At 37.9% G+C, this 19,305-nt stretch overlaps 1 protein-coding gene and 1 long non-coding RNA gene across 3 annotated transcripts in view; one reads left to right on the forward strand and one right to left on the reverse strand.

Moving 5' to 3' along the window:
* Positions 1 to 19,305, forward strand: part of LOC135248275 (uncharacterized) — a 132,869-nt gene that overhangs the window by 32,411 nt on the left and 81,153 nt on the right. For both annotated transcript variants that reach the window (XR_010328395.1, XR_010328394.1), the window contains exon 2: positions 6,919 to 7,003. This is a non-coding gene — a long non-coding RNA (uncharacterized LOC135248275). The remainder of the gene's footprint in view (positions 1 to 6,918; positions 7,004 to 19,305) is intronic.
* LOC135248273 (uncharacterized) lies at positions 9,068 to 12,817 on the reverse strand. The gene is made up of 7 exons (XM_064322696.1): positions 12,104 to 12,817; positions 11,494 to 11,605; positions 10,919 to 10,954; positions 10,765 to 10,832; positions 10,505 to 10,590; positions 9,920 to 10,080; positions 9,068 to 9,693 (listed from the first exon to the last, which is right to left on the reverse strand). Exons 1-7 carry the CDS (start codon positions 12,244 to 12,246, stop codon positions 9,592 to 9,594), a joined length of 708 nt encoding a protein of 235 aa, XP_064178766.1. The 5' UTR covers positions 12,247 to 12,817; the 3' UTR covers positions 9,068 to 9,591.

The following is a 19,305-nucleotide window of genomic DNA, read 5'->3' on the forward strand; positions in this document are numbered from 1 at the left end:
TGGCGTGGCCCAGGTGCCAACTGACTGACGTTACACGGTGACACTGGTTGGATCCGGTTGGATCTATTGGAATTGAGGTCCCAAAACACACCTGCAATTACCGCTTCTCGCCATTGGTACCGCCAAAGAGAACTAAACTAAAATCTTCGAGATTGTAACTTTAAGATAGTGATGCACCTAGAAATATGTACATCTGCATATGATCCGAAGTTGTCAGCCATTATGTATTAGCTACAAGGAGCAAATAAAAATGCAGTATTGCTCTGAGTCCCTAACAGATTGACCTATTCTCATTCATTTTTGCCAATACATAAATCTAGGCTCATAGAACACTGCATGCAAGAGCTCACATGACTTGACCTATCAGGACATAACAAACATTCTGGAACCTTTATCAAAAGCCAAATGATATATATGGCAGCACTGTCTTCACTGTAGCTAAGATTGCTATAATTACATACTTTTATTTTATTGTATTTATGCCCACTGTTAACTTCTCATCTAATCTTCAGCAACCAAGTGTTCAACAAACCTATTAATCAGATTTTTTCTAGACAGTTCCTTTAAGCTGGTTATTACCTAACTGAGATTGAAAGACATGAATGACAGTACTTTCAACCAAGGCAATTACTCTACCTGAGTATGGCTGGGAAAAAAGATCTTGTTAGATTAATCTAAACTGAAATCCCTTCTTGGGGGGATTGTATTGGGGGGCTGAGTTTTATCCCAATTTCAGTTGCTCGTTTAAGAATAAATGCTGCCAGGGATTGTCCATAGTGCATTTCTAAGTCCTGCTTGTATAATATGCAGAATTTAGCACAATGATTTTTGGTTTGTATGATTTTGAAGATAAATTCTAAATATTAATTAGATGATTTAATTTAAATAGAAGGTATCACTGGTACTTTAGATAGCACCCTTTTCCCTGCAGTGTGTGACAGTCTCTTTTAATCACTGATTTGTCACTTTAAAGATCATCCATTTAAATGCTAGATTTACAGAAGAGAATATAAAAAGCTACTGGTTCTGTTTTTGATGTCATATCAATCCTCCTGCATGGTATTTTGATTCAAAATCTGGTGAAGCTGCGAGAACAGAAAATGGATGATCATAAATTTTCTTTTTGTGAATATCTGACATGACTTTACTTCTTGGCCATTTATACAAGGACATTGCTGGAAAATATTCCCAGCTCAAATAGAATGAGCTAGCTAGATAAGATAACTACCATTCTGTAACTTAAACACTTAGGGCCATATTTACTAAAAATTTGCGGTGCTTCTATGGATGCTATCACAACAAATAGTGTTTCTCCATATTTACTAATTGTGGTGAATGGAAAGTGTGGAGAAAGGAATGGAACAGCCCAAAGCATACCATCTCATCTTTGAAATATGGAGGAGGTAGTGTCCTGGATTTGCCATGCATAGCTACTCCTGGAACAGGCTCACTCCTTTTTATTGATGGTGTAATGGAGGATGGCAGCAGTAGGATGAATTTGGAAGTGTACACACATATTTTGTCTGGCTATGTACAACAAATTTCCTCCAACCTCATTGACCATCACTCCACCCTGCAGCAAGACAATGACCCTGAACACATTGCCAATGCTACTGTTCATCAATGGGAAAATGTGGAAAGTTTTGGACAGGCCAAGTTAGACACCTGCTTTAAATCCAGATCTGTATGCATTTCACTTTCTGAAGAGGAGACTGAAGAAAGAAATCCCATAAAACAAAGGTCAACTGAAAGTGGCTGCAGGGAAGGCATGGAAAGGCATTTCCAAAGCAGATACCCAAATGTTTGGTAATGTCAGTGTATCATAGATTTCATGCAATTATTTAAGGGCTATTCAACCAAATATTAGAATTTCTTGCTTTATTGTATTAATTGTTTTATATTGTAAATGGGGGGACTCAACACAAAAAACTGCCATTTCTGTAAAATTATAAAACATATATACATCTAAATGCCATTAAATAAAAGCTGATTGTACAGTCGTCTCATATTCATCTTTTCATCTCAAATCCAGATAGCAAAAATGACAAATTTCATTCTACCATTACCATACTTTTGGGGGGCACTGTAGGGTGTACCTAATAAAGCAGCCACTGAGTGAATGCATGTATTTGTGTGTTATATCAGTAGCAAATGCATTCCTTTCCAAATCTTTGACACTTGTTTGATCTTAAATCGATTAATGTACACACTCAGTCTTCTAATTGATACACCCCATTTTCAGACATTGTGTAAACTACAGTATTTTCAGCTCAGTGTTCCTGCTCAACCTTCCTGTAATGTTGATTTATTTGTAAATAAATCTAGGATACATTATAATTATGGATATAGTAATAGATCCTCAATGGAATCTTTATATGTTAAAACTACCTTTAAAATGCACGCAACCTTCAGCTTAGAATGCATCAGTCTCATTTGCTTACGCCTCTCAGGTTTTCTTACCATGCATAAATTGTCCTTGCGCTATATATGTGAGGTATTGGATGTGGGCTCCATTAGAGTTTTGGTTCCGTGCTTTTGATGCTCAACTCTGCTGACTAACTGGCTGAGGAACTAGCCAGCACCACAGTGCATAACCTTTGTCAGGACATATTGATCTCTTTTTAATTGCATGGGGAGTGAAAGTCAGCATTCACTGCAGAATGACTGAAGACAAACAATTAGTTCAGCTAGCACACTAATGTCTCTGAAGGGGAGAAATCACTTCCCAAATGCTTTAAAATATGATTTAATGCCATAGTATTCTTCACTTGTTTTGGACATAAATGGCTGATATGTGGCGATCTATACATTATCGTTGAATGACTTTGCTCCTTAAATAATATTGATAAGCTCATATTAAGTAAGATATTATCTACATAAGTAGGTCAGATTGAACAGTGATAAAATCTAAAATCTAGATTGTAGAAGGAAAGAATGCTCCATACATAATAGTACCTGTTTCTGAATACATACCTTATGAAGTTGTGCAACTGAATTTCCCAAATTGTTTCATTAGAATTTTTTTATTTGGTAAATTTCAAGGAAAGTCTCAAGAAAGAGGGGTTCAACAGGTTCAAACACAAGCTTTATAAAATCCCATGACTAATCATATATAAAGATTTAAAAAAAATATATATATTTTTTTAAATATGCAGATTGGAATTTTGGTATTGTTCCATGTCTCAAGAACGGGTTGATGGCAGTAGTAATCCTTTGTTCAAAGCCAAATCAAAGGCTAAATCATGCTTCATGCAGAATGAATGAAATAAAATCTTAATGAAGATTTCACTCTATCTGCAAAATTTTTATACATATCCACAATTTCTTGATGTGTGTGTAAACTACAATCTCATAAAAAACACGTTTTCAACTTACAAAAATGCCAAGTTACTCACACATACAAGACATACACCGTCTATAACTCATTCATTCAGACTGCCAAAATCCAGGCCTGCCAATAAAAGTATTGATATCAAAATAACGCCAAGTTACGGTACTACAAACAATATAGGCTAGCTTGCCTCCCCGAAATTAAATAAGATGTATTCCAAACCAGTGCTACCCAATATTTCCTCAATTCTTTTCACAGGCCAAACATATGTGTGGATGGCTTTGTCACAGTCAAGATTGATTGAATAGGCGTCTATATTTACTAGAATTATCTGCAGGTAGGAATCCTCTTCGCTGTTTTGCTAAGCTAGAACCGGAAAACTTGATAGTGGAGAATAGGAGCAGATGCATATGTCCCAGCAGGCTTTGCATATGAGAAAATAACAACACCGTGAGAGAAATTAGGAGAAATTATGAAATTGCATAGTTGAAACAATATGTTTTTAGCAGAATGGGCATGTAGGTGAAGGTTGACATGATCACAGATTATGGTGCGAAGTAAATGAAGTGACCATGAGCGAGCTTAGTTTCCTTATCGAATGGTATATATAACAGTCTGTATAAAGTATTAGTCGTTAAAGTGGAGGGTTAAGTAACGTGTGAAATCTATTGCACTGATGTGCTCTTCTCATGTTCAGTAGTAGTAGTTATAATTATGAGTGAGTCATGATTTTAAATGTAATGTTTTAATGGGGAGTTGCAGAACGTACATACGTAGTAATTGTTTGTATGTGGCTAGATAGAGAACAGGGCGAAGTAACATGAAGAACATGTAGAAATGTGGCATTTGCTGATAAGGTTTTGTATGGTAGCCAAGTGAAGAAATATAGTTAGTAGAAATGGCACAGTGGTGAACTGGTGTAACTTTTTAATAAAAGGAATACATTTGCCATCATGAAATGCATATGGGTGGTCGTGAGTGAGTTTTGGTAAAGCAAATATAAGCGTAAGAAAACATTAGTGTAAAAGAGGAAATTATCTGCCTGAGGGCGAGGCGGGATTCAATCCTTCAACCAGAGGTTTACCAGTCTGTGACTTTGTTAGTGCAGCACCATGACATAGCTATGCGATGCGTGAAATACCATTAGCAAACCTGCCCGTGGTTTTAAAGAAGAACACAGGCCAGTAAGCACAGAAGAGCACCCGTTGAATCCATATGGCTTTGCAATATTGTAGCCGGTTAATAACTGAACGTGCAGATGGTACGTCATAATGCAGTGTATACGTTCGGTGAACGGCGGGTATATATGGTGCAAAAGCAATAATTGAGAAGTAGTAGACAATTATTAGTGAGGGTAAAAGCAGGTTAAAGAAACTTGTTCCTAGCTGGGCTTGAACCTAGGACCCCATGTTCTCAAGATTGTAACCTTGCCCACTAGGCCACAGGCAGACTAGCTGTTTAAACTGGAAATGTTTCAAAATAAAAAGGTATGGGTATTTTGCGTGTGTATGCGAGTTTTTGATTGGGTCGTGTAGGTGAAGATTTGGCTGGTGTCGGTAAAATGTCCAATGGGGAGACATGTTAGTGGCGGCAGGAAAAAGAAGAATGAGAAGAAGAAGAAGGAGAAAACACAAAATCCCCTTAGTTTGGGGCTTTATTGTGTGGACATGTGAAGTTGTTTATGAAATCTGTCTGTTGAAATGGGGTCAGAATATACAGAATGTAATGTTTTTAAGGGCTGAGTGTCTGTGGCTGTTGTGGTTATTTCTGTGGGGAACCCTGAAAAGTGCCGAACTCTCGGTGCTGTATAGGTATGAGGCATGCCACTGCCAAGGCGTAACTTGGTGGGATTTTTTTTTGGTTTAATACATTTTCTCCCCTCTTGGTTGAAGCCCCACTTTAACTGTATGTTTGATTTGCATAAGCTTAAAGGGATACATTAAAGAGAAAATCAAAAAGCTTCCTTGGGTGAAATATATATTCAGCTATTATGTGCTTCCTCAAACTTCCCAAATTCGTATTTTGTGAAGACAAGCTCCTGAACATGAGCTGGGAGCAGTCTAGAGTGATGGGGAGACACAACACCCCTTGCTACACTGAAAAGTTTTTGTGAAGAAAATGGCACAAATTGCCTGTAGTTCTATACTGAATCAAATTATTATTTTTTTATTTTATTTTAAAATGTTATTTCCAGCACACATATTTAGGAAAGTCATGGAGGGAGGAGAATATAGCATTTACGTTAAAGGAATTTTAATTTTAAGTCCCCAAAGTTGGATGGCCTTGTTCTGGTGGGAAAAAAAATCCAAATCCAAAAAAATAGTGGCCTATTTCTGGAGGAGATAACATTATTTGAGTGTTGCCGAATATTGTATTGCTAACCCTTGCAGTGTTCTGTTAAAATATAATGATAATATAGAACAGTCTCTCTATGGATGATGAAAAGGCAATCATGAACTGTATAGCACCCCTCCCCACTCACATACTGGTCGACAGCAAATAATTCCAAACATGACAGCGGAATAATTGACACACTTTTCTTAAATGGATGAGCATTAATAAGGCCAGAGATGCACATAAAGCATGCATTAATACAAAAATCTATATCATTGGAAGGATTGACCTTGCTTCTTCAATTATAATTTAGGACAGGATACTTCCCTACCATGTGGTTGGTGTCCAGAATATTTTAAGTTACGGCATCATCTTTTATACATTTACTTTCACAGTCTCTGTCAACTCTCATTAAAAGAAATTGGTTTAATCTAAAATAAGAACTCAAATTTTCAGTATCAAACGTGTAAAACTTAAAATAGGTTTATCTCTCTGTGTATCATGTTCTAACATTATTTGATAACTTTGATGTATGATTAATCAAAATTCAATTATTCATTAGAAATGTTCACTATATCCCGACTTTTTGATGTTTGCTTTTAATAATTGAAAACTATTAATAAACTGACAGCACTAATTTTCAGGACCAAAGAAAAAATATTACTTATACATCTAAAGTGAAGGGATATCTTTTTCTACGTGGTCTTTGTAACTATTGCCTCTGTTCAAGCCTGGATTTTATGTTATTTATTACACAGTTCCTCACTGATGTATCTTTATGTTCTCTAAGAGAATGCAAACACTTTGGCCCTTGAAATGCAAAATGTTTTTTTCCAGTTTTATTGAATACCACTATGCACACACATACTGTATCAAGCTCATCTTCTTACCTTATACAATGAAGGAATGTACTGTTCCCTGCACAAATATTCAGACCCTTACACAGTTTTCAGACATTGAAAACATGACACTTAGAAATTCATTCTTTTTTTTTTATTTTTTACATTTCATCTTGGTCAACATACCACAGTATGGGTCAGCCTTGCTGACAGGGTGAGCTGTCTAGGAGACAGAATAGCAAATGAACTCTACTATCTTTGGGCACATCATCACCCGCTATAAATACAGCTGCGTGTCTGCCCACGCATTCTCTTTTTTGCCTCCTATTAGATAAGTGAATGTTGTGTGATGGACCACAATTGCATTAGAAAATGTGCTAATATGCCTGTGTTCTTTTATTGTGTGTTTCACAGGCTTGTTTCGTGTGGCTGTTTATTGAGTAAAACCCAGAAGATTGCACATTGGCCAAGCGGAGCCTCTTCTCCGAGAGGGAAAAAGGTACCATATGTGGCTGGCATAGCTTGTGCGTAGATAGATAGCTCAGTTGGTCGGCTATAGCTGTGCTTTTTGGGAGACCCTAGTTCAAGTACAGATTGGTACATTGATGCCAGATTGGTATTAATAATTTGTTTGCATATATAGTAATCTTAATTAGTATTTTTGGAGAAGGAAAACACTGACTCTCTGCATCTGAGAGGGCGCATGCTGCCTTAAGTTACTCCACCCTCTCGCAATCCTGAAGTTTTCTGCAATGTCACAAGTTGTTTGGTGTGTAGAGTTGGGTGCCTCGCCTAAAGATGACGTCCTGCCTGCCCAGGGCCCTGTTGCAGTTCTGAGAGGGAATAGGGGTCTCTTAGGAGGAAGCATGCCAGAAGGCATTGTAATAGTTTGCTGCAGCTGCAACTTTAAATGGAGGCAATTCAGGAGACCATACATGAACTTGTGGCATGGTGACAGTGGCCCTCTCTGTGTGGCAAATTTTGATGGCACCAACGGCACACAGCGCTTCTGGGACTCATACAACCCATTCTGCCCATTTTGGTGGATGAGGGGGAACCTTAACCAGCTCTTGTGATTGGGTACATTAATGTTTCATTCATCAGGGAAGTGTCCATTTTGGTGTCTCGTCCAATAATTCAGTGCCAGTGGCGTGTCCTGTCGCTGACAGTTGTCAGCCTTAGTGAGCACATTTTACAGTACAGCATCTCCATCACTGGTGTCAGTGTACCCGGTTTCCTTGGGTTCTCAGGACCTACAGACTACAATTAAAAAAACCCCAAACCCACCTGTTTTCAGGTTGTCATTCCCACCATACTAAGGGACAAAGAAGGTTCTCAGGCTTATTCATCAAAGTTAAAATCTCTTTTAGAAATAGGAGCAATAACATCTTTGCCCTAGGAAGGGGCCAAAGAGTATTTTTATTCAATCTTTTTCTCTCTATCAAAAACTGTCTGTGAAGGTTCCCCCCTTCCGGGCCTGTGGGGCTCCTCATGGAAAAGAGTTAATGTGAACCTCCTTGAGATGGAAGCAGTGTTTTTCAGCCAAGGTCCTGCTCCCTGCTCATTGCTCCAGACGTGAATGGTCTTTGTGATGGAATTGCTTGCAGGGGCAATGGAGGGTCTCCCTGTCAGAGCAGACATTTAAATTTCTGAACCTGTTCAGAAGTAGTAACAGTTGGAAAAAATATATTAGGCTATACAGTTAGCTAACGTTAGACTGCTAACCAACCTGTCAAAATTAGCTAACTATGGGCTGGCAGAAAGCAGAATATAAACAATCTAATAGCCATTATAATTTACATTGTATCCACCAGTGATCAAAATAATTGTCTAAACTATTTGCAAAAGTTGAATTTCGTTTTATATTTGTATATTGAGCTGAATGACATTGACAGATATCCAATGCTGGCAAAATTGACAAAGCACAGCTACACAGTGCAGACCGTGTGGTCACATGGTGTTGGGTGAAGGTGGCTGGTATCTGCTATATGCTGATGTGGGAGCAGTTGGAAATTTCCCCTCATTATTATTATTATTATTATTATTATTATTATTATAGTATAGTAGTATTATTATTACAATAATTGTCAGCACTCATATCAAGGGTAACTTGTGAAGGCTAGTGTGATGTAACATTCTAGAGATTCTAGAACAGCTGGTGCACAAGCAGAAAAAACTCACTCTGTGCAGCTGTTGAAACAATTTAAGAACTTAGATGCAAAAGAGTTAATGTTCTGCCAAGGCTACCATTTGACCCCTTGACCAATTTAAGTTTGATACACTTCTTACTTGAAGCAGTTTTTTTGCTTACCATGCAAGGTGTGTGAATGACTTACATGCACTACACCCTTTATATCTGAGGATGGATGGAGAGGGCTCTGCCATTTCTTTTCTTCCAAATCCTGCTTTTCGACCTAAATGCCTCCCTCAGGGTTTTGTCTCTCGGACATTGCTTTTGAAGGCCTTACATTCTCGCTATCATGGCTTTCCATAAGAAGCCAAATAGTCCTGAACAGGCACTTAGAAGCTGTGATGCTCACAGATGCACAATCAGGTAAACAGATAATCTGCTCCTCTGCTACATGGATTCTATGTGGTGTCAGGCCGTGTCTAAGTAGCATCTGGACCACTGGGTTGTGGACACAATAGCTATAGCCTACAGCCCACTCCACAAGGGGTGTTAACAGGGCGTTGCTGTATAATGAGCATGCATGCTCAGTCAACCTACCCTGTATAAGTAAAGGTTAATAAATAAATAAATAAATAAATACACATCTGAAATCAGTGTCCTTTAAGGTGGATTTCTGTCTGCATATGAGACCGGCTCATTTTTTAAAGGGAACTTTATTTAATATTTGTCCTCCACATTAGGAATAATTTTCTATCACATTTGTGTCACAAACAATACTCTAGCCCACAACAATTCAGACAAACCGTGCAATTGCAATTCCAAAGCAAGTAATATTAAATATGGTGATTTGAACTTTATAAATTTAGAGAAAAAATTATTAGTCATCATTGCAGTTTTTAAACTAAAAATGTACTTGGAGGAGGAGTTGTATCCCAACATTTAAAAAAAAAAAATTTTTATCGATTGAAAGGAGCAGGGTTCTTCTGGTATCCTCTGCGGCCTCTGAAAGTGGGCCGTCCCTCATCCCACTGTCTCCTGTCCCTGTCCTGATCCACAGCCTTTCAGAGGGAAAGCAGGGGAATTATAGTTTAGCATCAAGAAGGGACTGGAAAATTAAACATTTCACAGACCTGGTGTGAGAGCCAATAACTGATGTGTTCAAGCATGGCTGAACTCAATCGAATAAAACCAGTTGGTGCAGTTTTGTGAGACCAATTAAATTGGCACAATGTTTAAACGCATCTTAGTCCTATCCATTAATTTTTTGGGATGTTTTAAACGTACCCATCTCATTGAATTTAAGGGATGACCACAATGAGTTGAGCGATGAGTGGAGGCACAACCATTTTGAGTTGAAGGATGACCACTTTGAGTGGAGGGATGACCGCTCTGGGTAGACGGATGCCCGCTGTGACCATAGGAATGCCCGCTGTGAGTAGAAACATCTGCAAAAGAGAGTTCATAAAATGATCAGGGACAAGATGACAGATAATGTTACATTATAACTTACCTATTTAATTTATCAAAGTAGCAATGATTATTTACGAAAGTATAAGAGTAAGAGTGAGACCAGTATCCCTCAGGTGGAAAGGACAGCTTAGAAACTGAAGGGCAGAAGAATGAGAAGACCAGAAAAAAAGATGGATGGATGGAATGAAAGAGTTCCAACACAGAACTGAGAGACAAGTTGGTCTAGGAGCAGTAAGGCATGTGTGGAACAGTGTTCAGGACACATACAGCTTCTTGTTATCACTCCACTGGAGACCAAGGGAACCACCATGGCCCTCCAGCCTCTGGGCTGTGAACTGTCCCGTGTGGGATGCCGTAGGAACTTACTGGCATAAGCAACACAGTGGCCCCACGACTCACCTTTTTCATGAAGAGGTGCCTGAGCTTCCTGAGGCATCTGAGATTTCCCAGAGTTTTCGGCAAGTTTTTTGTTCAGCTCATCCAGCCTAAATAACCAATAAACAGCCAATTGAGACAGCACTAGTCTCTGCCCTCCAATAAATACAGGCCCATTTAACTCAGCGAGGAGAATATCAACAAATGTGTCTCGCAATGATTAGGTAACATCCAATGTTTGTCAGTAAGCTATTTAATATGTATTCTGTGGCTACCAAACCTACTTCCTATGTAGAATGGCTGTTTTGTTCTTCTCCCTGTCCAGTGCTCTTTCTGACTCACGGTAAGCCACCTGGAGGTAAAGAAGTAGAGTTAGCACTCTGCTGTAGTCAAAGGTGTTTGATCACAAATCTGCTCTCAGAGAGATTGTGTCCTTACTAAAGTGTCTTTGGCTTTGTTCTGATGAAATCTTATCTGTAGAGAGGTGGAGAGAGAAAGAGCAAGAAAGAGAGAGAGATGAGACATGCTAATCTTACAACAGAAATCATTGGAGGAGTTGTGATAAATTCATGATGCCTGATTGGTTGAGCATAAATTGGGGTCATAACCTTTGCAGATTAATATTGAAATATAAACTACTGAATTTTGTTAATGCTATGGGTATAGCTGGTGGAATTGTGTATTTACTGTTCACCTTCACAGGGAAAATGCCCAGTCAATATGAATGTTGTACTTCTTGTGTACTTTACAGAAGGCATAGTGCTCTCTGCTTATGAAAATAACTAAAAGAAATGAGCTGCTTGAAATTACTAAATGCTTTAAATCAAATTGAGACTTCCTAAAAATAATGAGCTGCTTGAAATTACTAAATGCTTTAAATAAAACTGAGGCTTCCCTTAATCAACCTAAGTGGTACTAAACAGCAATAACAACCACATTATAGTGGACAAATATGCATGTAGTGTTATTCAAGAATTATAGCATTGATATTAGTGTTGGCTAAATTAGCTTACCTCAGCTTTCAGAAAATTCTGGCGATCTTTTGTGACCTTATGGATGCTTTCTCTGTACTCATCAAATTTCTCTTTGGTCTCATTTTTTGTGGCTTCCTTTTGAGCCAGTTCCCTGCAAGACGGAGAGCGCAAGAGCTTCAGCAGGCTTCCACGGCACAACTCCTTTAGCCCCAAGTGCACACACACATTAAAATGTCCAGTGTTAATTCAACTCTAAACAGGCATAATTTGGTCCCAGAGTTATCTGTTAAGAGTTCAATTAAAACTCGACATTTTACTGTCCAGCTTCCACATCTCTTTTACATCACTTGATGATCCAGCATAAAATATACATATCCTTCTTTATTCTGAAACAACAAGGGATGAAGTTGTAGAAATGTGGAGCTTACACTATTCCGGTCACTTCAGAAAATGATACAGTGCTGGGCTTGCACAAGAGGTTTAAAATAAAAAAATGAGTCTCCTCTGATCAGCAAACTTCAATGCCTTTCTATTGGTTTCTATCAGTTGTCTGTTGTATTTACCTATCAGTGTATCACACAACTTGATTCATATGGCGGTAACCTCAAAGAACATGTAACACATGACGGTCTGTTGCTTGACACTTTACTTTTTTAGAGTGCTCTCCATCTCTTGCATCTTGTCGGTCATGCTCTCCATTTGGCTTTTAAATGATTTTATCTCGTCTTCATGCATCCGACACTCCTGCTCCAATGTTTTTTGAAGACCGCAAATCTCTTCAGCTGAATTCATGCTGGTCTTTGAATAGTCCTTCAAAGATTCCTTTGTGAAATGAGAAAGTGCGTAAAAAGAAAGTGCTGTATAGTGAACACTTGGCTTTTTCAGCTGTGAATCACATACAAACTTCACAATTTTCAAACTGTTCAAAGCTATTGTGCTGCTATTGATAATGTTGGTGCATGAATTTTCAGCTTCTCACCTTTAGCATTTGATTTTCACAGTTGGAAGAGCTGAGAGAATTTTCCAAATCTGAAAACCGTTCTTCAAGTTCTTTTATCTTTAATGGACAAGGAAAAGGACTGTGTGAGTAAAGTTAGTCTCGAGACCAATACAATAAGGAATAAAAATGCATAACACTAGAGAAGAGTGATTCTGGTAAAGGAGACACGTACTGCAGTAAGATGAGCTGGTCTTGCTCACCTGAGTCTTGTAAGAATCCTCATTTTTCTGCTGTTCCGTGGTCATTGTCGTATTGTTCATTTCAAGCACCTTGATCTCCGACAGTAATTGAGTCTCTCTCACGGAATACAGTAGTTCTTGCTGAGCCAGTTTCCTGAGATACAGAGACACGGGGGCATCAGCCTTCTTCTGGACAACTAACTCCTTTACTTTTACTTGACTAAATCCCATGACCAAAACATCCTCAACTGGTGCATTGAGCAAATAAATTACTGTGAAAATATGCAGTTTCTGACCCGCTACATGGCTTAACCTACAGTATAGAATGTATTCCCTCAGGGGGTCTATTGTGTTTACCTACATCATTACAACTAAAATTATTCTGAGAGATAAAATCCTGAAATTTTTTTTGTATCAATTGCCTTTGTCAAAACTTACATGTTTATTGGTTTCTATAATTTGGCCATTGTATGTACCTATTAGTGTATCAGACAACACCAAGTTTTGAACTGATTCATATGGCTGTAACCTCAAAGCACATGTAACACGTGACGGGTCTGTTGCTTGACACTTTACTTTTTTAGAGTGCTCTCCTTCTCTTGCATCTTGTCGGTCATGCTCTTTATCAGGCTTTTTTCATGCATCTGACGCTCCTGCTCCATGTTTTTTTGAAGACTGTAAATCTCTTCAACCAATTTCATGCCTGTCTTTGAATAGTCCTTCAAAGATTCCTTTATGAAATGAGAGTGCGTAAAAAGAAAGTGCTGTATAGTGAACACTTGGCTTTTTCAGCCGTGAATCGCATGCAAACTTCACAATTTTCAATGTATTTCAGGCTATTGTGCTGCTATTTCACAATGTTACTAAGGCTTTATTAATAATGTCAAAGCATTAATTTTCAGCTTTTCACCTTTAGCTTCTGATTTTCACATTTGGAAGCGCTGAGGGAATTTTCCAAATTTGAAAACCGTTCTTGAAGTTCTTTTATCTATAATGGACAAGAAAAGGGACTGTGGTGAGTTATTCTCGAGACCAATACAACAAGGAATAAAAATGCATGGCACTAGAGAAGAGTGATTCTGGTAAAAGAGACATGTACTGCAGTAAGATGAGCTGGACTTGCTCACCTGAGCCTTGTAAGAATCCTCATTTTTCTCCTGTTCCGTGGTCATTGTCGTAATGTTCATTTCAAACACCTTGATCTCCGATAGTAATTGAATCTCTCTCGCGCAATGAAGTAGTCCTTGCTGAGACAGTTTCCTGAGACAGAGACACGGGGGCATCAGCCTTCCTCTGGACAACCAACTCCTTTACTTTTAGTTGACTAAATCCCATGAACAAAAACATCCTCAACTGGCACATTAAGCAAATAAATTACAGTGAAAAGATGCAGTTTTTGACCCACTAAATGGCTTTACCTGTAGTATAGACAGTATTCCCTCAGGGGGTACATTACATCATCATTACAACAAAAATTATGAATTATATAAAGTTATTCTTTCAATTGCCTTTGGCTTTTTGAAGCCTGAAACTTACTGCTGTAGTGCCCGTTCCTTTTCATGATGCAGGTTGGTTGTACTTCTCATCTTTTTTTCGAGGCTTTCTTTTTGAACCTCAAGGAACTTCTTTTCCTGCTCCAAGTTAGCCTTCAGTTCGACATTCTCCGCTTCCATTCTCTCACAAGATTCCTTTTTGAAAAAATGAAATTGTGTGTGAAATTGCATGGCACAAACTTGCCACTATATTATGTATTACATGCACACATAATTATGTGTATTTCTGTTACAGATTTTTTTACCAGTGGTCAACAGTTTAATAAATACACAACCCATTACAGTATCTTACCTTCAGCTCCATGCTCTGTAGCCTGGTGGAGGCAACTGTACTTTTGTAGCCATTACACTGCTGTTTCAGGACTTTGATCTATAATAACAAGAGCAAATTCGGCACATGTTGGTTAAACGTTGTTCTTCAGACCCACACGTAAGTACAGTAAAAGGGCTTTTGAAACTCACATTTTTCTGCAGGTCCTTTATTTCCCTTAGTACTGCATTCGTCTCTGTGTTCATTTGTTGGACATGTTCTCTCCCTAAACAAAATCAATCAAAACCATAAATTAACAGGAAGCTGGGAAAAAGTAGTTGCGAGCCATATAAGGTGTTATCAAAGTAGACTTACATTTGTATGCTCTGCGTTTTACCTGGAAAAGCAAGAGAGGGTAGGAGAGAAACAAATTATACTCAATAAACTAATTGGCTACAACATTACTGCTTTAAAGGCAATGATGAAGAATAGCAACTGAAAGTGTTTTTAATCATATAATCAAAGGACAAACAGCAAAAATGGAGAAAGAGAAGCTTATGAAGCTTACACTGAACACTGTCCTCCAGATTATGAACAGGCAAGGGATGTACAGAAGATGAATAAACCAGTCTTCTTCACCTGGTTCCCATCTCTTGAACCAAACAGAAACAATCCGAGTCAAAAGTACTGGAATTTCATGGGGTTCTGTTGAGTGAGGCTGAACACATCTTATCAAAATAATTCCAATGATTCCAGTGCTGAGGGGCTGCAGAGTCTTATTGGTTTTCAGTTTTTCAGTGATTCATTGAACTAGCTGTTTGGTTAAATGAAAAACACCTTTTTTTACATGGCATCAAAATACCTGCAGGGTATACTATAATCCCTATTAGGTGAAAACTTACTCATTCACTAACAGCCTGTTTCATGAATTGTTAGTTGGCAATATCAATATCAGCAAACAAATAAAGCCTTGAAGAAATAAAGCATACCGTGTTGGGAAGCTGAAGAAAGTCTTGGAAAGGAAGTGTGGAAAACCATTGAATGGTCTGGAAATTTATGACTGGGAAAAAGATAGAATAATGATTACTGATACAATTCAGTAACATGTCTCTTGGGAGAATTCTGCAGACCAGAATAACTCGGAATGCTAATTCCTAATAATTTAATATCTTTAATTATGCTATTAATGGCAGCTGTAGACTTCAATAGTTAGCTAAATCTGGGTTGCAAGCAAAACAAATTATATTCAGTAATGGAAAGTTTCCATTAATAATTTGTTTACTCTTAAAAAAATATTTTTCACTGTTCAGTCAACACACATTGAAAAAAAGGTGAGAGAATCAGCAAGTTTTCTTCTACCTTCAAGCTTTTGAATTTCAATTGTGTAACTGTAAAAGTCCTGGTTAAATTGACTTGCAATATTTTCACCCTACCTCAACAAATTCCACCTTTCCACTTACCAAAGTTGGAAAATGTCCCAAAATGAAAAAAAAGGACCAATACCGGTAGCAAAATAAGCAGCCACCCTCGCAAAAATGCGATGGGTGGCATCCTTACATGCACCTGATCCTATTCTAGGGGTGATTATGTCAATGCGGTTGATAAAAGTTAAATCCAATAAAGATCTGTTGTTTGTTCCAGGAAGAATGCCAATTATGAATAAGTGAACTTGGTGAGCCACATATATACTGCCTGCTACTTCTTTAGAATGATGACATTAATGAAGTTCTGTGATGTCACAATACCACAGAGGGCTTCTGTGTTGGACATTATGGAGTGTTCTGAAAGACCAAAACATGCCTGCTGTTTTTCAAAATTTGAAGAAAAACACCTTTTCAACATACAAAAATGCCAAGTTACTCACACACACAAAGCACTGTCTATAAGTCATTAAGACTTGCAAAATTTAGGCCAGCCACTCAAAGTACTGATATCAGAATTAGGCCAAGTTACAAGAAACAATATTAGCTATCTTAACTCACACAAATTAAACATGTCGTATTCAAAAGCAATGCTGCTACCCAATGTTTCCTAAATTATTTCAAGTAACTTGGCCCTGTGTTTTTTCATCTTACCATCTGATGGGAATATGGTTATTCCCTTTATGGAAATGGAAGATGTACAGTAAGTGGGATTACTAATATCGGCTGTCCACCAGGAGACAGCCGATATTAGGCTGGTTAGGGCAACCACCATTTGGCAAACTGTGATGCCCGAAAGAGCAAAACAATTCAGGGACAGTAATGGAGATAAAATTGATCTGAACCAGCAGTATCTCAGTCACTGTACATGCAGTGGCACATCAGGGGACATTAAGAGGAGGCACAACCTTAAGCTTTCAAATGGTTACATCATTCATTCATTAATTCTTCCATTACATAAACTGAAGTGCATTTCAAATTATTTGGCCATAATTTAAGATGACCAGTCTCTCTCTACTTTCCTTCCTAATATATTAACAGAATTGATAGCCTGCCTGCATTCAGTTTTACAGATTAGACCATGCCAGCTGCTCCACACAGACAAAAGTATGTTCTTGACCTTTCTTTATAGAGCTCTGGACTTTACTGCATACTGCACAATCACCATTACGGGTCCAGTGAGAATAGTAAAACATTTGCAAAGAAACTATTTAACAAACTAACGCTGGCCCTAGACAGTATGATAAAACAATGGATATGAGAGAATGAACTGAAGATTGAAACAATGGTATTGCAGAGAACAATGGTATCACATTGATACAATCTGATTATTTTGACTCATGTCAAGGCCACAACAATGAATAACTCACATACTTTAATATCACAGGATATTCTACTGGCTACACTTCACTTTATCTTTTACCTGTCCTGTATTGAAATTCTATATTCTGATGTATTTTTCCTTAACCTTTAATTCTACAGTAAATAGAAAGGAAATGTTCACTTTAAGTGTAGTTTTACACAAAAGCCAACATGCAGATTAAGTGTAGTTTGATTATTACACTGTACAGTATTATTCTGCATTATAGATTTTGATTTTACTTGTGAATTCATATACAGCAGTCTACATGTCAGTTGTGGAAAAAACCATAAAAACATAAATCCATCAAAGTACTGTGCTATAGTTATATTGCTTGGTTTTTCCTTTTTCTACATTATTCACCTGTTCACCTAAATCATTTTTTTTTCGAAATTGGAAGCATAATTTCTACAGTAGTCATTATAGCAACTGGCCAAGTACTTAACCTGAATTGAACTGTTGTCTAATACTCTTAATTTAATTATTTTGAAAAAGCTAAATAAACACCACATTTATAAAGTGTTTTGTGCATTGAGAGACTGGTATGATTCATAAAAACTGCACCATCTGAAAGCCAGTATGATCCTGTACACATCATGACAGCTATGACCTACCACCCTGCAGACTTCGTAATATGAACATTTGACTTTGCATGGAATAGACTCTGCAGGTATATTAGTTTCCATCCACAAAATGCTTCATTCAGAAATTACTTATATTTCTGAGAGTCTGACTTCAGGACACAAACCAGCTCATTAAAATGGCGTTTGAAGCCACTGGGAACCCTAATGTTATTCGTGCCACTCAGTAGGCAGGGATTCGCAGTAATTAAGCAGTGATAAATATGAAGTGCCTGAACCACTTTTCATTCCTCCCAAACACATTATTCGCAATGACCTTTTCTTCTCAGAGAAAACCAAAGGAGGGGTTGTGACAACCGAGGCTCTAAACTATAATTTGTTTATCAGTTTAATGAAAATGCTCAATATGAGTGCTGGAAAGGGGGTGGTCTTGTGTGGAAGAAGCTGGCGTGGAGTTATTTTAACATAACAAAACAAATGAATTCCCGGTCCCTGCCTTGTGTACCATTTTTTAGGCATATTACATTTAGATTTACACCACTGCTTCCAATGGGCTAGGAGATACATGTCTACCCCTTTCAGTGACTATTTTCATATTTTAAGCAGCAGGGCACTGCTTGGTGTTTATGAGTGGAAAACATGTTTCTCCCTCTGAATAGTCACAGTTTCATCACTGTTTAATCTCCTGTAGGCACAAAGTGCTGGGGTTATATATGTCAATTATCCATTTATTCGGCATCAGCTGTCTTCATTTTTACTAGCGGTGTTAATTGTGATATTGAAAGAATTTGTAGTTGATATTTGATTTATCAGATTTATCAAATACTATTTGAGATGGAGTATGAAAGTATAGTCTTATTTTTTTTTTTAAACTGTATAGTGGTGCACTTCCTGCCATCCAGGTGAATGGTTCTCACTTGTCTCAACCATGGAGCTTCTCAACGCTAGCTCCCTGGTGGTGGAACAAACTTCCTATTCCTCTGCAAACCACTCGTTCACTACCCATTTTCCACCGTGGTGTGAAGACTGAACTCTTCAGACTTTATCTTGACTAACTCTAACACTACTCCTTTGCATGGTTACTCCCAGTCCTGGATCACTGTCTAATATCATGTGCATCCTTGTATCTTCATCTTCTTAGCACTTTCATATTACACATGTATCTTCATCTACCACTTTTTGCATTGTACTTGTACTATTATCTTGATGTTGTAGCTCTTTATCAAATCTCTTGTAATCTCTTGTATCATTTATCACTTCTAATTTGACTTGCCATAACTTTACTCCTGTGTGAACTGGACGTGATGTTCATAGTTATGAAGAACTGATACTTAATTAGAATTGCATCTAATCAGACCTGTGTTGTGTAGTTGTTCCAATGACCTTCTGTGTGCACTTAATGTATGTCGCTTTGGATAAAAGCGTCTGCCAAATAAATGTGATGTAGTGGTAATATTCCTAAACTGAACATGAATAGAAGTGGTTTCAGCATAAACCCTATTCATGG

This window comes from Anguilla rostrata, chromosome 2, assembly GCF_018555375.3.
Source record: "Anguilla rostrata isolate EN2019 chromosome 2, ASM1855537v3, whole genome shotgun sequence".
In the NCBI taxonomy this organism is placed as follows: domain Eukaryota; kingdom Metazoa; phylum Chordata; class Actinopteri; order Anguilliformes; family Anguillidae; genus Anguilla; species Anguilla rostrata.

Excerpts from the sequence above, each read along its gene's own strand:
- LOC135248273 (XM_064322696.1), bottom strand. The coding sequence starts at position 12,246 with ATGAATTCAGCTGAAGAGATTTGCGGTCTTCAAAAAACATTGGAGCAG. Across the intron at positions 10,833-10,918 it reads ACAAAGCCAAAGACACTTTA|GTGGCTTACCGTGAGTCAGA; the intron begins GTAAGGACACAA and ends CTTTACCTCCAG. Across the intron at positions 10,081-10,504 it reads GGCACCTCTTCATGAAAAAG|ATGTTTCTACTCACAGCGGG; the intron begins GTGAGTCGTGGG and ends TCTCTTTTGCAG.